This window comes from Gadus chalcogrammus, chromosome 3, assembly GCF_026213295.1.
Source record: "Gadus chalcogrammus isolate NIFS_2021 chromosome 3, NIFS_Gcha_1.0, whole genome shotgun sequence".
Taxonomy (NCBI): domain Eukaryota; kingdom Metazoa; phylum Chordata; class Actinopteri; order Gadiformes; family Gadidae; genus Gadus; species Gadus chalcogrammus.
In genome coordinates this window covers 14,859,049-14,874,160 of record NC_079414.1, presented here as the reverse complement: position 1 = coordinate 14,874,160, position 15,112 = coordinate 14,859,049, and the positions used below count along the sequence as shown (strand labels likewise).

Below are 15,112 nucleotides of genomic sequence, written 5' to 3'. Positions count from 1 at the left end.
GGATTTGTCGGTGAGAGCTGACATTTATATATGGCCGCATCATGGACTGACGCATCCCTCCGCCCAATCGCGTAGACAGTTGACGTTTAACAGGGTTAAGCCAATGGGGTGTCTCAAAAGGAATGATCTTAGGTATTACTCCGCGATGACCTTTTTTGTAATTGGCCAGACGCGTGATCACATGTTAACAAAAATAGGTCCCATATTGAAATCATCTGTAACTATGCTAGCAGCAAATTGGCACTGAACTATAAACCTTAAAAAGGTCGGCAGTAAAACCCCATCAATTATAGATAAATGGTAAAACTCTGAAACACAGAAAGCCACATATTACCATCAGGAAAACGAGAACATTGGAAGGTTAGTCCTGCTAAAGTACACTTCCGGGTGCCCAACAGTTAAAAAAAAAAAGACCGATGTTGCCTTACGATTCGATAAAAATTATAGCAGCATTTCAATGTACACACCATTTAGATATAAGTATTTAATATGTGTATCCTTACAATAAAATAAAAACACATATAAAATATAATATGTTTTAATTTTATCACCAATAAAATGTATATTATCCCGCACAAAAAAGTAGGTAATTAACAAAGAAAATGGAGATAAATCCAGTTTACTACATAGAAACCAAATAAAAGAAAGAAAAGCATGTCCCTTTAGTTTGTATGTGTGTGGGTGTTCGCTTCTGACAAATGTACTTATTGTAAGTCACTTTGGATAAAAGCGTCTGCTGAATGCCCTTAATGTAAATTCAAATGTGTGTGTGTGTGTGTGTGTGTGTGTGTGTGTGTGTGTGTGTGTGTGTGTGTGTGTGTGTGTGTGTGTGTGTGTGTGTGTGTGTGTGTGTGTGTGTGTGTGTGTGTGTGTGCCAAGTTGATTAGCTAAAGGCCAGCGCGCCAGATATCTCCATGTTCTTGTTCATGGAAGAAACACCTTGAGCGACTCTTTGGCTCTCTCAAACTCCCTCAGCCCCGTGCCCATCTCCTGCACCAACACACGCAGTTTGGCGGCACACTTGGATCCAAGCTTATTCTTGGTCGCTCCTTTTCCATCCTTGAAGAACATATCGAGCCCTATGGCGAGCCCCTCCATGATCCCCGATGCCTTAACGTTGGCCTCGATGGCGCGAGGACACACGCCCCCGCCCAGATGGTACACCATGTTGAGCTTCACAGGGTCCACTTTCACTTTGGACAGCGAGGCGGATGGGTGCTGGGCCAGCTGGTTCATGCCCTCCACAATGAACTCCAGGCAGCGTTGAAGGTCCTGAATGTTGTCCTTGTTGTCCTGGAAGACCTTTCTGATCTTCTTCTTTTCATTCTCCAGGTCCACCTGGAAGCATTGGGGGTTGCAAGCAGAGTACAAAAAAGAAAGTGAGGGATGAATGAACAGACAGATGGCCGATAGGAAGCTAGTATACCATAGTAACCCGAAGAAAAGGGTTGGCTGACACAACCTTTTAAATCTCTTTGTTTTACAAATGCAAATTTGATAAATATATATTGACAAGCCCTTGAACAGGGCTGGAAAGTGTCCTATGAGGCCCTAACCTAACTGATCCTGAGTAACTTAACATTCAATAATAATAATAATAAAACATGAGCTCATCCTTGATGGAATGGTTCCGTCATTACCAGAACAACAGATAACAAACAGCAACAACAACACCACCGTCCCCATAACAACGGTGGCACCACTTATCTTAAAGGGGACACATTATACCACCAGGTGTGAGTGTGATTAGCCTTACAAGCCGTTTTGAAAATCTGCCCCATATGACATCACTAGTGGCGTGTCTACCTAGTCCTAGATCTTTGCTGGATTGATGAGCAACGTTTACTTCAGTCCACTGGGTAGGCTGGTAGACTGATCTATCCAGCAAAGATCTAGGTAGACACGCCCACTAGTGATGTCATATGGGGCAGATTTTCGAAACGGCTTGTAAGGCTAATCATACACACCTGGTAGTATAATGTGTCCCCTTTAAGACAGACACACACATGAAAGCAAAAAAATTATGTCTCCCTTCCGGAGACAATCTCACTTTGTGGGCGATGGCCGCTGAGGCGCCAGCGACTCCGCCCGCTGTGGCCACGCCCGCCCCGACAACAGTAATGGCCAGGGAGGCCCCCAGCGTCAAAGGGGCCAATAAAATCCCTGCCCCTGCTGCAAGGCCCCCCAACACGGCTGTGGTCCCACCACTGATCCCTGCCACCTTGGTCCTGTTGGACACCTTGGAAAAGGAAACGACAAAAAGAGGATATGATTTATTGGCCCACTCATGACTGCTGCTCGTTGTTGTGGATAAATGTAGCAGGCAGGAAGGTTGTGATTGGAAGTGCAGCTTGGTGCCGAGCAGGGGTGGACTGGCCATCTGGCATACCGGGCATCGTCCCGGTGGGCCGTTGACCCAATGTGGGCCGGTCCGGTCCGCTATGTTTTGTTTTTTTCTCTCTCTCTAAATTTCCTCCAATTAGGCTGGCCAATTGGCTACAGAGGGCTAGCAGTGTGTGGCCAGCATCGCACAGATAATTGGTCTATGTTTGTCATTGTCAATCAATCATGGGCTGCAGGCTCAGAGAGCCCTGACAATGCTGTCAATCACAACACAAACCAGGGTGGGCGGGACCTCATGGCCTGGGCCGGAGTCGTGGGAGTCCGCGACTCCCACGAGTAAGTAATTCATGTCTTAGACTTTTTCTCGCAGCTACAGATAAAAAAAAATTATTCTCTATTTATGGTTTCACAATGACTGAGTCACAGTTTAAACAAATGCGTTTCAGCTCTAAAGCTGCTACTGTCTGTAATATGTTTCTATTTAGATTATTTGTCAGGATATTTTGTTATTATTGTCCGAGTCTGGTTTTAACTAATGCTGGGCTTACAAAAAGATTTTCCCATTCACAGACTAAAACTGCAAGAGAGAAATTAGCGTTGGATCAAGTGTGATATTTAACAAGCGTTTTGTAGCTATGTAGATATGGGGGATGGAGATGCAGCGACCACAGGATGTCCGTTAACTTCCTGTTCAGGTTTCACACCTTTCTTGTCAACAGCACAAGAGACACAAATAGCAATTTGCACTGCTATTTGCAGTGCAAATAGCAGGATGTATGTACTTGATTAAATCGTTTTAATAAAGTACATACAGGGTTCTTCCCGTTCGTCTCGTCCCACCCCTAGTGCTGATAATGTAGTGGGCTGGTCTGGACAGAAAATGCCAGGGCTGAATTTTTGTCCCAGTCCACCCCTGGTGCCGAGCATTGGCACTGATTATCTAGATGAGGTGGCACAGGTAGCACTTCCCTTTAAAAGAGTTGTGAGCCGTGGACGGGAGAACAATATTGAGGTGTGGATTGAAGCTAGAGCCTTTAGATATATCAGCTGTGCAAACAGGGAGACCCTCGGCTTGGTGTCTGTGAGTATGGTGACCAGTAAATGGTACATGCAAGTAATGGTGTGTTCCAGAGGCCTCAGAAACCAGCCTTCCGAGTTTCAAGTGAAATATCTAAAACTTGAACTCGAAGAGACTTAAACAAGGAATCCTCCTTCTCACTGTCGATCCCATAGGGCTGTATGTGTTCTGTTCAAACAAGCTAATGCACACAGCTGACACACAGCTAGTCAGAATGGTTTCATGGAAATATACAGCTGAGAAATAGGGGTCTGGATACAAACATTGATGATTGAAATGGTCTTAAACCACAGATGTTACGTGTCTTTGTTTGGCTATTATGCTATACTCCCCCAGACAACCACAAATTGATTTTTGAGGTAATAAAGAGTTTGTGGTCTGGAAGCAAATCTCCACATTTCTTCCATTTAGAAAAACAATTGGAATACACAGTACTTTTAACCTACACTGAATCCTCTAGAAGACATCATTACCTTTACCCCACACTGAATCATATAGAAGACACCAGTAGGTGTCTTTTGTTGAACACAAAGACACCTGAAGAGACCAGTACCATGTCCAAGTGGTCCGCGATGAGGTTCAGCTGACTCATGTTGTTGCTGAGGGCTTTAGTTTTCTCAGTCATCAGCAGGTCAAACAGCTGGACTGCAATGTGGAACCGCCTGGCTTTGACAGCAATGATCCTGAGAGAGAATGAGAGTGAGAGTGAGAGTGAGAGTGAGAGAGAGAGAGAGAGAGAGAGAGAGAGAGAGAGAGAGAGAGAGAGAGAGAGAGAGAGAGAGAGAGACAGAGAGAGAGAGACAGAGAGAGAGAGACAGAGAGAGAGAGGCAACTTACACTTGATAAGATGTGTGTGTGTGTGTGTGTGTGTTTTTGTGAGAGTCTGAGAAATTCCAAGCCTTGCCAACTTACTCATTTTCTTTCTTGCCGTTGAAGTCTTCTTGGAGGGAATCCCAAACTGGGAAGATTATTTATAATTCAGTAAATCTGGACCTAGTATTGAGGGTATTATCAGGGTTTTAGTTGTCTAAATGTGGACTCACGTGACACACTAGTCCACCACTGCTTCAGATAGTCTGGGTCCTGATGAAAACGGAGAGGTTGAACACGCAATGGTAAGGTGTCAAGTTACACTAGGTTTCTTATCGTTAAGACAAAACTTAATGGCTTATTGGTAGCTAACAGTTAATTGTAACAGTTAACAGTAATTAATAATTTTTTTCATTCATGGTAAAAAGCTTAATACCTATGATTCACTGATAAATCATAGGCAATTGTTTATTCATTTGTACTTGGTAACCATAGGCTCATTGATAATGAATACAAATTGTTCAAGAATGTCTTATCAACCACTGATGGTATTTGATATGTACTTTGTAAAAAAAAAAGGTTATTGGTTACCAGGACAATACGTTGGAAAAGGCAATCTGGTTTGGGTCCTGGTTTGGGTTTGGGTTTGGGACCAGGTGCTGGGGCTCGGTCGGTTTTGTCTTGATTACCTGGGCCCTAGAAATGTATTTCACAATGAATGATCATTAAAATCAAGCTCTGTTTTAGTTTAGTGGCGCGCCGATCACCTTCTGATGTCTACACAACGAAGAATGTTGTACAGAAGAAAACAGAATACATTGTTTATATAATGAAATTTGAAATAACGTTAACTCATAGCCAACATTTGACTGACTTTTTTGACTTTGTGTGACTTTGTTTTGTCACACACTTTTGTCACTCATAATACCAGAAAGGAGATTATGGTGTCTTATCCAAGCACTACAGGACAGTAATGAGAATGAAATCAGTGAGGTGGATATTATTGACATTTTATGCTGTGTAAATGAACCTATACATAAGTCCGTAGGACGAAGGAGTCTCAGTTTCTGTGTCTAAAGTGTCTCAGTGACTAAAGTGTCTCAGTGTCTGGAGTGTCTAAAAGTGTCTCAGTGAATAAAGGGACTAAAGTGTCTAAAGTGTCTCAGTGTCTAACCTGTGTCAGTGACTATACTGTCTCAGTGACTTAAGTGTCTGTTTCTGAAGTTTCTCAGTGTCTGAAATGTCTCAGTGACTGACAATAAATGACCAATAGATCATATTTGACTTATGGATCCTGGATGACTCATTGATCATGAATGACTCATTGACGCTGATTGGTATTAAACGTCTGATTAGTAATTAAATGCCGGTTAGTCTTTACCAGGATATGTTGAGGCAGGTCGAATGACTTGGTTCTTGGTTTGGGTTTAGGAGGAGGCGGTTGGGCAGGGTTGGTTGGGTATTGTTTACCTGGGCCCTAGAAAAGTATGCCAGAATGAATAATATTTAGAATGAAGCTCTTTCTTAGTTAATTAGCACACACTCAACTTTAGATATCTACAAAACGAGGAATGTTGGACAGAAGAGAACAGAATACACAGATTATATTATGAATTGTAATGTGACCGCATAACCCACATTTCTTTGACAATGTTTTGTTTTGTCACATGTCTCGATGACTTCCCACTGTCCCTGGTAATCCTAGACGGGATATCTTGGTGTCACGTCACAGCCGTACAGGAAGGGAAAGAATTTTTTCCTTTTTTTAAAGTAATCCCCATTTTAACAGTGGTAGAAATGTAGCAATACCTTGTAAAATGCAAACATGAGTAACAGTTGAGGTAGACGTTATGCTATGCCATTGAAACTGTTCATCATTGAACATTTTACATAAGTCTAATGTCAAAGTGTCTGACGTGTCTCAGTGTCTTTTGTGTGTGTATCAGTCCCTAGTTTGTATCAGTCACTAAAGAGCCTCAGTGCATACTCTGTGCAGGTGAGTCCAGAAGAGTAGATGTGTATGGCTTAAATGTTGCTCATCGTTTCAATCTCATTCACTCTTTTGAAATATCTAGTTGGAATGCCTTCTTTATTAACATTACAGACTAGAAAGACTGGTCACAAACGGTTGATCAATGGTTGTTTAGCTACCAACTTTAAACAAAGGTTTTTGATAGAGAAAGCGAAAGTATGAACATTCCTGGGTCCAACCACACCCTGGGATAGTACTATGTCTTGTTTGACAAATATCACTGAGCATTAAAATACCTGACAAGGCTACGATAAGCTTAAGACACTTAGATAAGCTTTCAATGCTATAATACACCAACAATGATAAAACTTGTCAGTGTCTGTTAAACCAGTGGTTTATCATTGAGCAGCTGGAGTGGCTACAAAAAAAGGTAGATATCACATATTAAGTCCTTGCAGAATTGCAAAACAATGATTAAGATCAACAAAGTGGATATGCACATACTTGAGACTTCCTTGCAATTTATTTGACCAATCAAAATGCAAACCCATTATGCAAAGTCATGCCTTTTTGGATATTCATTCAGACTCTCATGTCGGCCTTTACAGTGACGTTTTAGTTCTGAAAGTCTGCGCACTTTCAGACTTTCAGAAAAGAAAATATACCGAATTTGAAAGTAATTCTTGACGAACAACCAGCAGTTTATCATTGAGCATCTGACTGATATACCCAGCTGCAAGACTGATACAATCCAACAAGAGAAGTTTCAGGAATTGGAAAAATATATAAAAGTGAATGTCATCTCGGTGTACTAGTCTGCATGGCTTTTTACATTCACATTTGGAAAAGGCTCTTCTTCAAAGTCACGTTAGGCTGTGAATAACAATAGCATACAAAAAAGCTGGAGTGGCTACAAAAAAAAGTAGATATCACATTTTAAGTGCTTTCAGAATTGCAAAACAATGATTAAGATCAACAAAGTGGATATGCACATACTTTAGACTTCGTTCCAATTTATTTTGCCAATCAAAATTCAAGCCCATTATGGAAAGTCATGCCTTTTTGGATTATTCATTCATATAAAGAGGATGTGTGTGTTGCAGTTGTTCAGGCCAGACTCTCATGTCGGCCTTCACAGAGATGTTTTAGTTCTGAAAGTCTGCATACTTTCAGACTTTTAGTAAAAGAGGAATAACACGAACAGAATTTGAAGGTCATTCTCGACGAACAATAAGCAAATACAAAAACACTACATTCAGACAAGTGACATAATTCAAGGCTTACAAAACCCAAGGTTTAGCACAAATGGTCCATATTTTAAAAAGTGCAGAAGGACAATTGGGGAGCCTTACCTGTGCCATAGTTTGGTTCCGTAGAGGGGTATGTTGTGCTTGTTAGCTAAAACAACTTGGTCTCATTGGGGATTGATGCATCTGATACGCACCAGATGAATTGAATAGAGGCAACCCCTGGGCTGAACAAGTTCAACTCCACCTGCTACATTCCTATGGTCTCTAGTTTTAGAAATGGCAGACAAGCTCAAATCTGAGTGACCGGGACTCAAAGTCCCAAACCTAAATTATTTTGAATTTAAAACCAATACTTTGGTCAACATCTCGGTATGCAGCTATCACTGCGGCTAGCAAGTTTATGCACAAAAATAAGGGAATTTAGATAAATCAGTTCCCAAACTGGTCCAGGACTGCATGTCGAAACCTATATGGCCACACAGGTGCTCCCCACTGCCTGAAAAACAGCTGTATTTGTATTCATCCCCTACCCCCAAGCCCAAAGTGCATTCTGGATTGATGAGGATACTGGTGTGACCTTTTAGTAAATTACTTATTTCCCTATCAACATTGCAAAAAATGTAAATGCAGTAGATCTGAGTCAGAAGCCCTAAGATGTTTTCATATGGGAATGAACCCAATATCTGATACTTATGGTCGATGCTTCTTACAATTCAATGCCTGATTTGAAAATAATTTAAATTTTAAACCTCATTGTATCTATTGCATCATTCTGTAGACATCTATCTAAAAAGGTTAATAACGTGACCTCAAGCCATGGGTGGAAAAAAACATTAAAAAGCTTTATTTATTTCAACTGATATTCATTGTTGCTCATGAATAGAATTGCGTAGAATTGTAACAATATCAAAGCAAAAAAGAAAAGACTGTCTCTTCTACTCCACGGTCCGACCAAAGTACTCCTTCTGGAACTTCTGGAACTCCTCCTCGCTGAAGACAGAGGTGGTCTCGGACGCCTTCCTGACTGGCGCGTCTGGACGGTTCCTCGCCTGCCTGCCAGTGTGATGGTTCATGATCTGATTGGCCGACGGGAAGAGCGTTATATTTTACTAAGGTTTGATTGACTCAAGGAAGGAATGTTGACTAACATACTATTTTCTACTATTAATCCCCAGGTGACAATGTGTGTGTTTTTTTGTTGTTGTTTCTCTTTAGATGCTCCTTCATGATGCATCTTATCTGACATCAAGTGTAGTGGGCAGATGACACGAATACTGACTTTCTTGGTGACCGCGTCGGTGGCTATGTAGCCACTCCCCAGGAAGTAGGCAAGGTTGTCTGTCAGGTGGCTCTTCCCCTGCGTCTTCCTGAACTCCTCTGGGTAGAGAGAGAGGGAATAAAATGATTGGGTGCATATTTGAACTTGATTTAGCTGGTAAGTCCATTTGATATCAACCGTACCATATCTTCAAACCCTGTTGAGACCACGGAAAGTAAAAACATGATTACATTAATCGAAAAGATTTGCAATGGGATTCCTGTGTGACCCAAAATACAGTGTACGACAGAGATATGCAGGATTTCTTTGTCACAAATGGGGCTTATTGAATGTGTGAAAGTCTAAAATCATACATTATGACCAGTGTCCAGTATTTGCTAGATGAGAGAATGCAGTGAAAAGTTTTGATTTAAAAGTATTACCAACAGCGTTCTTGATCCTCTTGTCTTTGACGGTGGTTTTGCTCTTACCGAGACCCAGGCGTCCCTGCAGACGTTTAACCTGCTTAGTGACGCCTCGCCGGTTAGTGCTCACCATGTTCATCACATTGGCTTTGCTAGGAGTCTGTCGTTTTTTTACTTTGCTTGATTTTCCTTTACCGACATCTGTAAAACAGGATTAAGGCAGTCAAGGAAAATGGTTCTGATGTCAACAAAATTTAAGAGAATACAAGAAAGGATGTTGGTCATCCTTGAACTTAATATGAATAGGCAAGGCAAGGCAACTTTATTTATATAGCACTTTTCATACATGAGGGAGACTCAAAGTGCTTCACGTAGAAACATTGTTATATATACACAATACAATAAAATAATAGATAAGTAAAGGAAAACATAGGCAAAGTAAAACAATTCATTGTCATGCATTAAGGTATGGTATCAGATCATTCATGAAGTCTCTCTGGTATCAAAGACGTGTTAGCAGAGATTCACCGCGTAGTTAGGTCTCATCTATCCTGCACTTCTCATCTGAATATATGAACAATTCAAGTGCACTATGTACATAACATCTAATTTACATCAAACTAAGAAGCAAAGAGATACATAGAATCGGCGCAGCCAAACAACAACGTGGGGTTTTATCTTCACCGCTACCTTTAATGTCGTTGCTTAGCAGGTCAAGGCCTCTTCTTATTATCGATGCCGACATATTGATATTTGCTTAATTTTAACAACTTGTTCTTTAACTTCAGTCGAGAATTGCCTGATACATAGGAATCATTTCCACCATCGACTAAAACGTGTGCGATAATCAACATCCGGTGAATGGCGCACCTTTAAAAAGGGCTCGGCTAAAGCCTGCGTAGAGGCAAATTGTTCCGAATAGTTAAAAGTAAGAGAAAGGAAAAATAACAGTATATTATAACAATAATTAGTTCCCATTTTCTTGATAATTCTTGGGTGCTTATTACTAGTACTGAGAAACTAGTCATAATCGTAGTCACTACTCATTATTTTTCTTTTGACCGTTTATTTTACTTTTACTTTTTTTTTATTTTACTTCTTAAATAGGCAACAAACAATGCATACCACACAATTTGTAATGCAAATTACCTTCAATGTTTTTTATTTTATCACGTGCAAAAAATGGCTCTCAAACGAAAAGAAAAAAAGACCTTATCTTCTAAAGTGCGCCCTATCCAATTTCATCTGCTTGCTGTTCAATAGTTGATTTTTCTTTTCTTTTTTTTAAAGGACATTTATCTACCTTTCTGTAAATGAGCCAGTGTTAGCCAGCAGGCAAATATTGAACTGTAATCCTTGTAAAAAACTGCAAGATTTTAAGCTAGGCAGTGGATGGAGTTGGGCATGTGGGGATGCGCGCGTACCGCGCCTCATTTAGCCCCCTTGCCACGCCCACCTGCGGGCACCCCGGGGTGCAGGTGTATGGCGGCTGGTCTGAGTGGTTCACTCCACTTCCGACCATGTGCACTCCGAAGGGCGTGGGAAACACTTGTGGGCAGGTGATGTAAATTATTTTAGTCTATGGTATTTCTGATGACATGTTTCAAAATTACACCTTTCTAGTGTTCAAACTTTGCTAAACTTTTAGTGTGTTATTGAGGACACCTAATACTACAAAAAACAGCTGAGAAACCTTTTGTTTGAATTACTTTGGGGTTAGGTGTTCTGCAGCTGTCTATGAACAAACTTGGGAGAGGTGTGCTCAGGCCACGGTAGAGATGCTAATAAGCCGACACGTGCACACGCACTGCTAGTTGATTGACGTATAGTCCATGACATGCGACCCTTCATTCCCATTCAACAATAAACATGGTGGCAAGCGGTTCAAGAATGGGTTCACGTTGGTGCGATAGTGAAGTTGAGTTTTTCATCAAAAATCCCCCGTTCGTCACGGTGCAGGCTTTCTTGGTTTACTGGAGAAGGCGAGGATGCGCACAGAGTCTAGACCGCTTTAGAATAATTTGCATGCCCCCGAATGTTTCTTTTTTTTCTAATAAATAAAGACACCTGCAATGAAACCCAATAAACCGCCAATGTGTGCAGGGTCCGGGAGGGTAAATTGGGGTTCTAGCTCAAACAAGCAATTTACCTCGGGGAGTGTAAACGCACGGACCGTGCCTCGAAAAAGGCGATTATAAAACGGCAGATTTGGCAGTGTAAAAACGCTCAGTGAGGGATGGATGAGTAAAACGGCTCCAAATAAGCAACGTAAAGTGTGCTCTCTGCGTTGTTCTACATGGCTGTGGACGCTTGTTGATGGCGTATTACGACACGATGACGAATGTACAAGAGGCAACCTACTTCCCAAAGTAAAGGCTGCAGCCTTGCTAGAACACTTTCTTGCTAGTCGCGTCCTATGGAGATGGGGCTAGAGTTCTGGCTAGAGTGCTGCCTAGTGCCTAGTGTTTGTAGCGTTCAGAGTTTGGAACGACTCGCTAGTGTGGGAGAGCTTCCGCTTTTTAATATTGCTCCAGTGTTAAATATTTTAATATTTTAATTGTTGAAATTGATATTGGTTTGTTTTAACACCACCTAATTGCATATTAAAAAAAATCAATCCATGCAAAATATAGCACAGATTAATTTTTTGCATTTACATTATTAATCTATAAAAAGCAATAAGGCACAAAATATTTCAGAAAAAGTTCAAATAACTTCACTTGGGTGAAGAAATGTGTATTACATTCTATAGGCAATCTTTAAATATCCCGCGCACCGTGTGAATGCAAAGGATTGTTGGTAAATGGTTCGTTGAGGATCCATCGAAGCATCCTTGAAAAATCTTGGAATTCTCACAAATAAAGGACGCGTAAAGGGTGCGAATTTCCGAGTGTTCTCGACATTGGAACAGTGCTTGTCTGCATTCCATGACGTAGCGTCCTTAAAAAGGCAGCCGTTGAGCATGCTTCCCTCACATTGGGAAACAGCCATGGTGTGTTCCGCAATCCTCCGAGTCGAAAGTCGAAAATCTCCCAGCTTTCTATGGAGGTAGATTGGTGTCTTTAATTTGCAATCAAACAGAATAGGTTTGAGAGTAAAACTTTCCACACTGCAATCAAAAAAATAGATTTTTAGAGCAAAACTTTCGACAGTGCAATCAAAAAATGTTTTATTGCAAGTAAAATAAATGTGATAAAAAAATGATTAATGGGAATCCAAAAGTTTTGTTTGCAAATCCAAAGTTTTGTTTGCGAATCCAAAAGTTTTGCTTGCGAATCCAAAAGTTTTGCTTGAGAATCCAAGAGCTTTGCTTGCTGTTGAGCTGAATCTCGTGGGCGGGACCTACGCCGAAAGATGTAAGACACGTCTCTATTGGCCAGTCTCGATCGGAGTGACAGCTTGGCAACATCCACAGTTAGTAACGAGAGATCGTTGAACACAAATAGTCCTAGCAGCTACATGCACAACGTCATGCCGGCTAATAGGCAGCCTGGGCACGTAACGTACCTATGACTAGGTAGCCTAATTGAGCTAAGCTAGCAGCTACAGGCTGACAAAATAATGTGTATTTTTTAACCCATTACAACATCCACCGATCGTTAAACAAAAGCAATCTACATGAACCAGTTCAATCATAACATTCTTGCTATTACTATGACGGAAGACATACCTGCGCATTGATTTTCTGTCCTCTCAGCTCCCGAGTCCCGCTCTGTCTCATCATGGACTTCAAAACTCTCTCGTCACTTACTGTGGATGTTGCCAAGCTGTCACTCCGATCGAGACTGGCCAATAGAGATCTGTCTTACATATTTCGGCATAGGTCCCGCCCACGAGATTCAGCTCAACAGCAAGCAAAGCTTTTGGATTCGCGAGCAAAGCTTTTGGATTCGCAAGCAAAACTTTTGGATTCGCAAGCAAAACTTTTGGATTCGCAAACAAAACTTTTGGATTCCCATAATTTTTTTTTTTATCACATTTATTTTACTTGCAGTACATTTTTTTTGGATTGCAGTGTCCATAGTTTTTCTCTCAAATCTATTTTTTGATTGCAGTGTGGAAAGTTTTGCTCTCAAACCTATTTTGTTTGATTGCATAATAAAGACACAAATCTACCTCCATAGTTATGTGAGTCTTTCAGCCGTGTATGCTATTTCTGATGACATGTTTCAAGCTAACAACAGTTAGGAATGGTTTCTTCTCCACATAATGGACAACACCATATAAGGTTTTAAGGATTTTTAGATAAGTTAAAGGTTGGGTATGTAATTCGCTTTTTTGGCCATTTTTGCAGAATTACTTAAAATCCTTATCATAACCCACTTACAGCCACTGAGTTAGAAGTACTGACATGAAATTAAACAAGTCAATCATCTGTGGAACGGGCAGGGCTCGAAAAACTCCAGCCAATGATTTCCAGAGCCACCGAGTTGCATTGGACAGTAAGTACGTCAATCAAACGGTCGTACTGTACTCCCCCTCCCCCGCGCGCGACCCCTTCGTGCAGTACTCGTGACCCAGAGCTCGTGACCCAGAGCAAGCTCCTGTTTGTTGTTATCCTGCGGTAGCTACTGGAACTAGTTAATCCACATTTGGACCTAGCAGTAGAAGACAATTTCCATGGCAGACAAGACGCCACCATCCCCATGTTGTTTTTTTTAATGTTGCCATAGGCCCGACCGATTCATCGGCCTGCCGATTTAATCGGCCGATTATAGCCTTTTTGAAAATAATCGGCATCGGCCAAAAAGACGCAGATTACAACCGATTTTTTTTTTTATTATATATATATTTTTTTAATATTGCGCTTAGTATCCTGCAGATTGCGCTCCTACTCGCCTTGCTAACTAACAACTTTAGCTGGTGTAAAAAAGAGGAGATTTAATTTTACCGTACAACATGAAAGCACGCTCGCTCAGGCAGCTGCGCGCTCACCTCACCAATGTACACAAGACGCGTTGTTTGAGCATGTTGTGCCTGTTTTTCTTTAGGTCCCAGGCCATGTTAATTTGTTATACTGTAGACTCTAACGGTGAGACCATACTGCTCAGCACGCATGTGTTAGTCACTGCTCACGAGCGCAGCACATTGGGAGTTATTTATTTATTTTACATTTTACATTACACTCATTTTTGACTGTAAATGTATTCTAAAACACTCAAAGGTTCTGTATTCAATTCACATATTCGTCAAAAGTGTTTAAAGTATATTTAAGGTATCAAATACTACGTTTTATATGCTTTTTTTTTTTTTTAATCGGCCGATTAAATCGTAATCGTAATTTTTCTCTGAAAATAATCGGCATCGGCACTCAAAAATCAATATCGGTCGGGCCCTATGTTTAACGAAAACCTACGCTAGCCTGGCTCGCTCTCGCGCATCTGTGTTCGCACTCGTGCATGATTGCGCGTCCAGGTACTTGGAATGGGTGGAGTCAGAGTCAGCGTTGAAGGAGAGGGGGTAGGACCATTTGAGTTGTGTGTTTTCAAAATCTGCTGGCGTTTCGCAAATCCCATACCAGGGTTTCCCCCAGCACTATCTTGTTAAGGCGGCCGCCTTAACAAGACTAGGGCCCCGCCTTGACTACCAATGTATTGAAAAAAAAAAAAAAAGTTAAAAAAAAAAAAAAAAAAAAAAGCGAGATTTTTCTGCCATGAATAGGGTAAGCCCATCATCTTCTCACTATCTTAGTTCAAAATTTAAAATATTAAATATACAACATTGACTTCATTCACTCTATGTGTAGATAAAGACAGACCTGCGAAACAGGCTGCAGGGCAAGAGTCTTACAGCCTGCATGAAGATCAGCATCAATGGCCCACCAGTGTCTAAGTTCAATTACAGCAGGGCGCTGGAACTGTTCTTTGCACAGCCACGCAGAATTGCATGCACTGATGCCTCTTGTCAGCTGTGCCGCAAATAAGATCCAAAAAAGGAACTGTAAATAGTTAAATTTGCATACAAAAGTTAAGTGTA

The 15,112-nt window shown here is 41.1% G+C and overlaps 2 protein-coding genes across 2 annotated transcripts; both read right to left on the bottom strand.

Annotated features, from left to right (window-relative positions):
* Positions 1–132: 132 nt before the first annotated feature.
* LOC130379387 (apolipoprotein L domain-containing protein 1-like) lies at positions 133–8,161 on the bottom strand. The gene is made up of 8 exons (XM_056586174.1): positions 7,556–8,161; positions 5,613–5,708; positions 4,823–4,927; positions 4,465–4,504; positions 4,334–4,379; positions 3,975–4,104; positions 2,051–2,239; positions 133–1,338 (listed from the first exon to the last, which is right to left on the bottom strand). The coding sequence occupies exons 1-8, from the start codon at positions 7,562–7,564 to the stop codon at positions 925–927; spliced, it is 1,029 nt and encodes a 342-aa protein (XP_056442149.1). The 5' UTR covers positions 7,565–8,161; the 3' UTR covers positions 133–924.
* Positions 8,162–8,278: 117 nt separating this feature from the next.
* On the bottom strand, positions 8,279–10,028 carry rps19bp1 (ribosomal protein S19 binding protein 1). Its single transcript, XM_056586175.1, has 4 exons — positions 9,827–10,028; positions 9,155–9,337; positions 8,733–8,830; positions 8,279–8,529 (listed from the first exon to the last, which is right to left on the bottom strand). Exons 1-4 carry the CDS (start codon positions 9,879–9,881, stop codon positions 8,389–8,391), a joined length of 477 nt encoding a protein of 158 aa, XP_056442150.1. The 5' UTR covers positions 9,882–10,028; the 3' UTR covers positions 8,279–8,388.
* Positions 10,029–15,112: the final 5,084 nt, after the last annotated feature.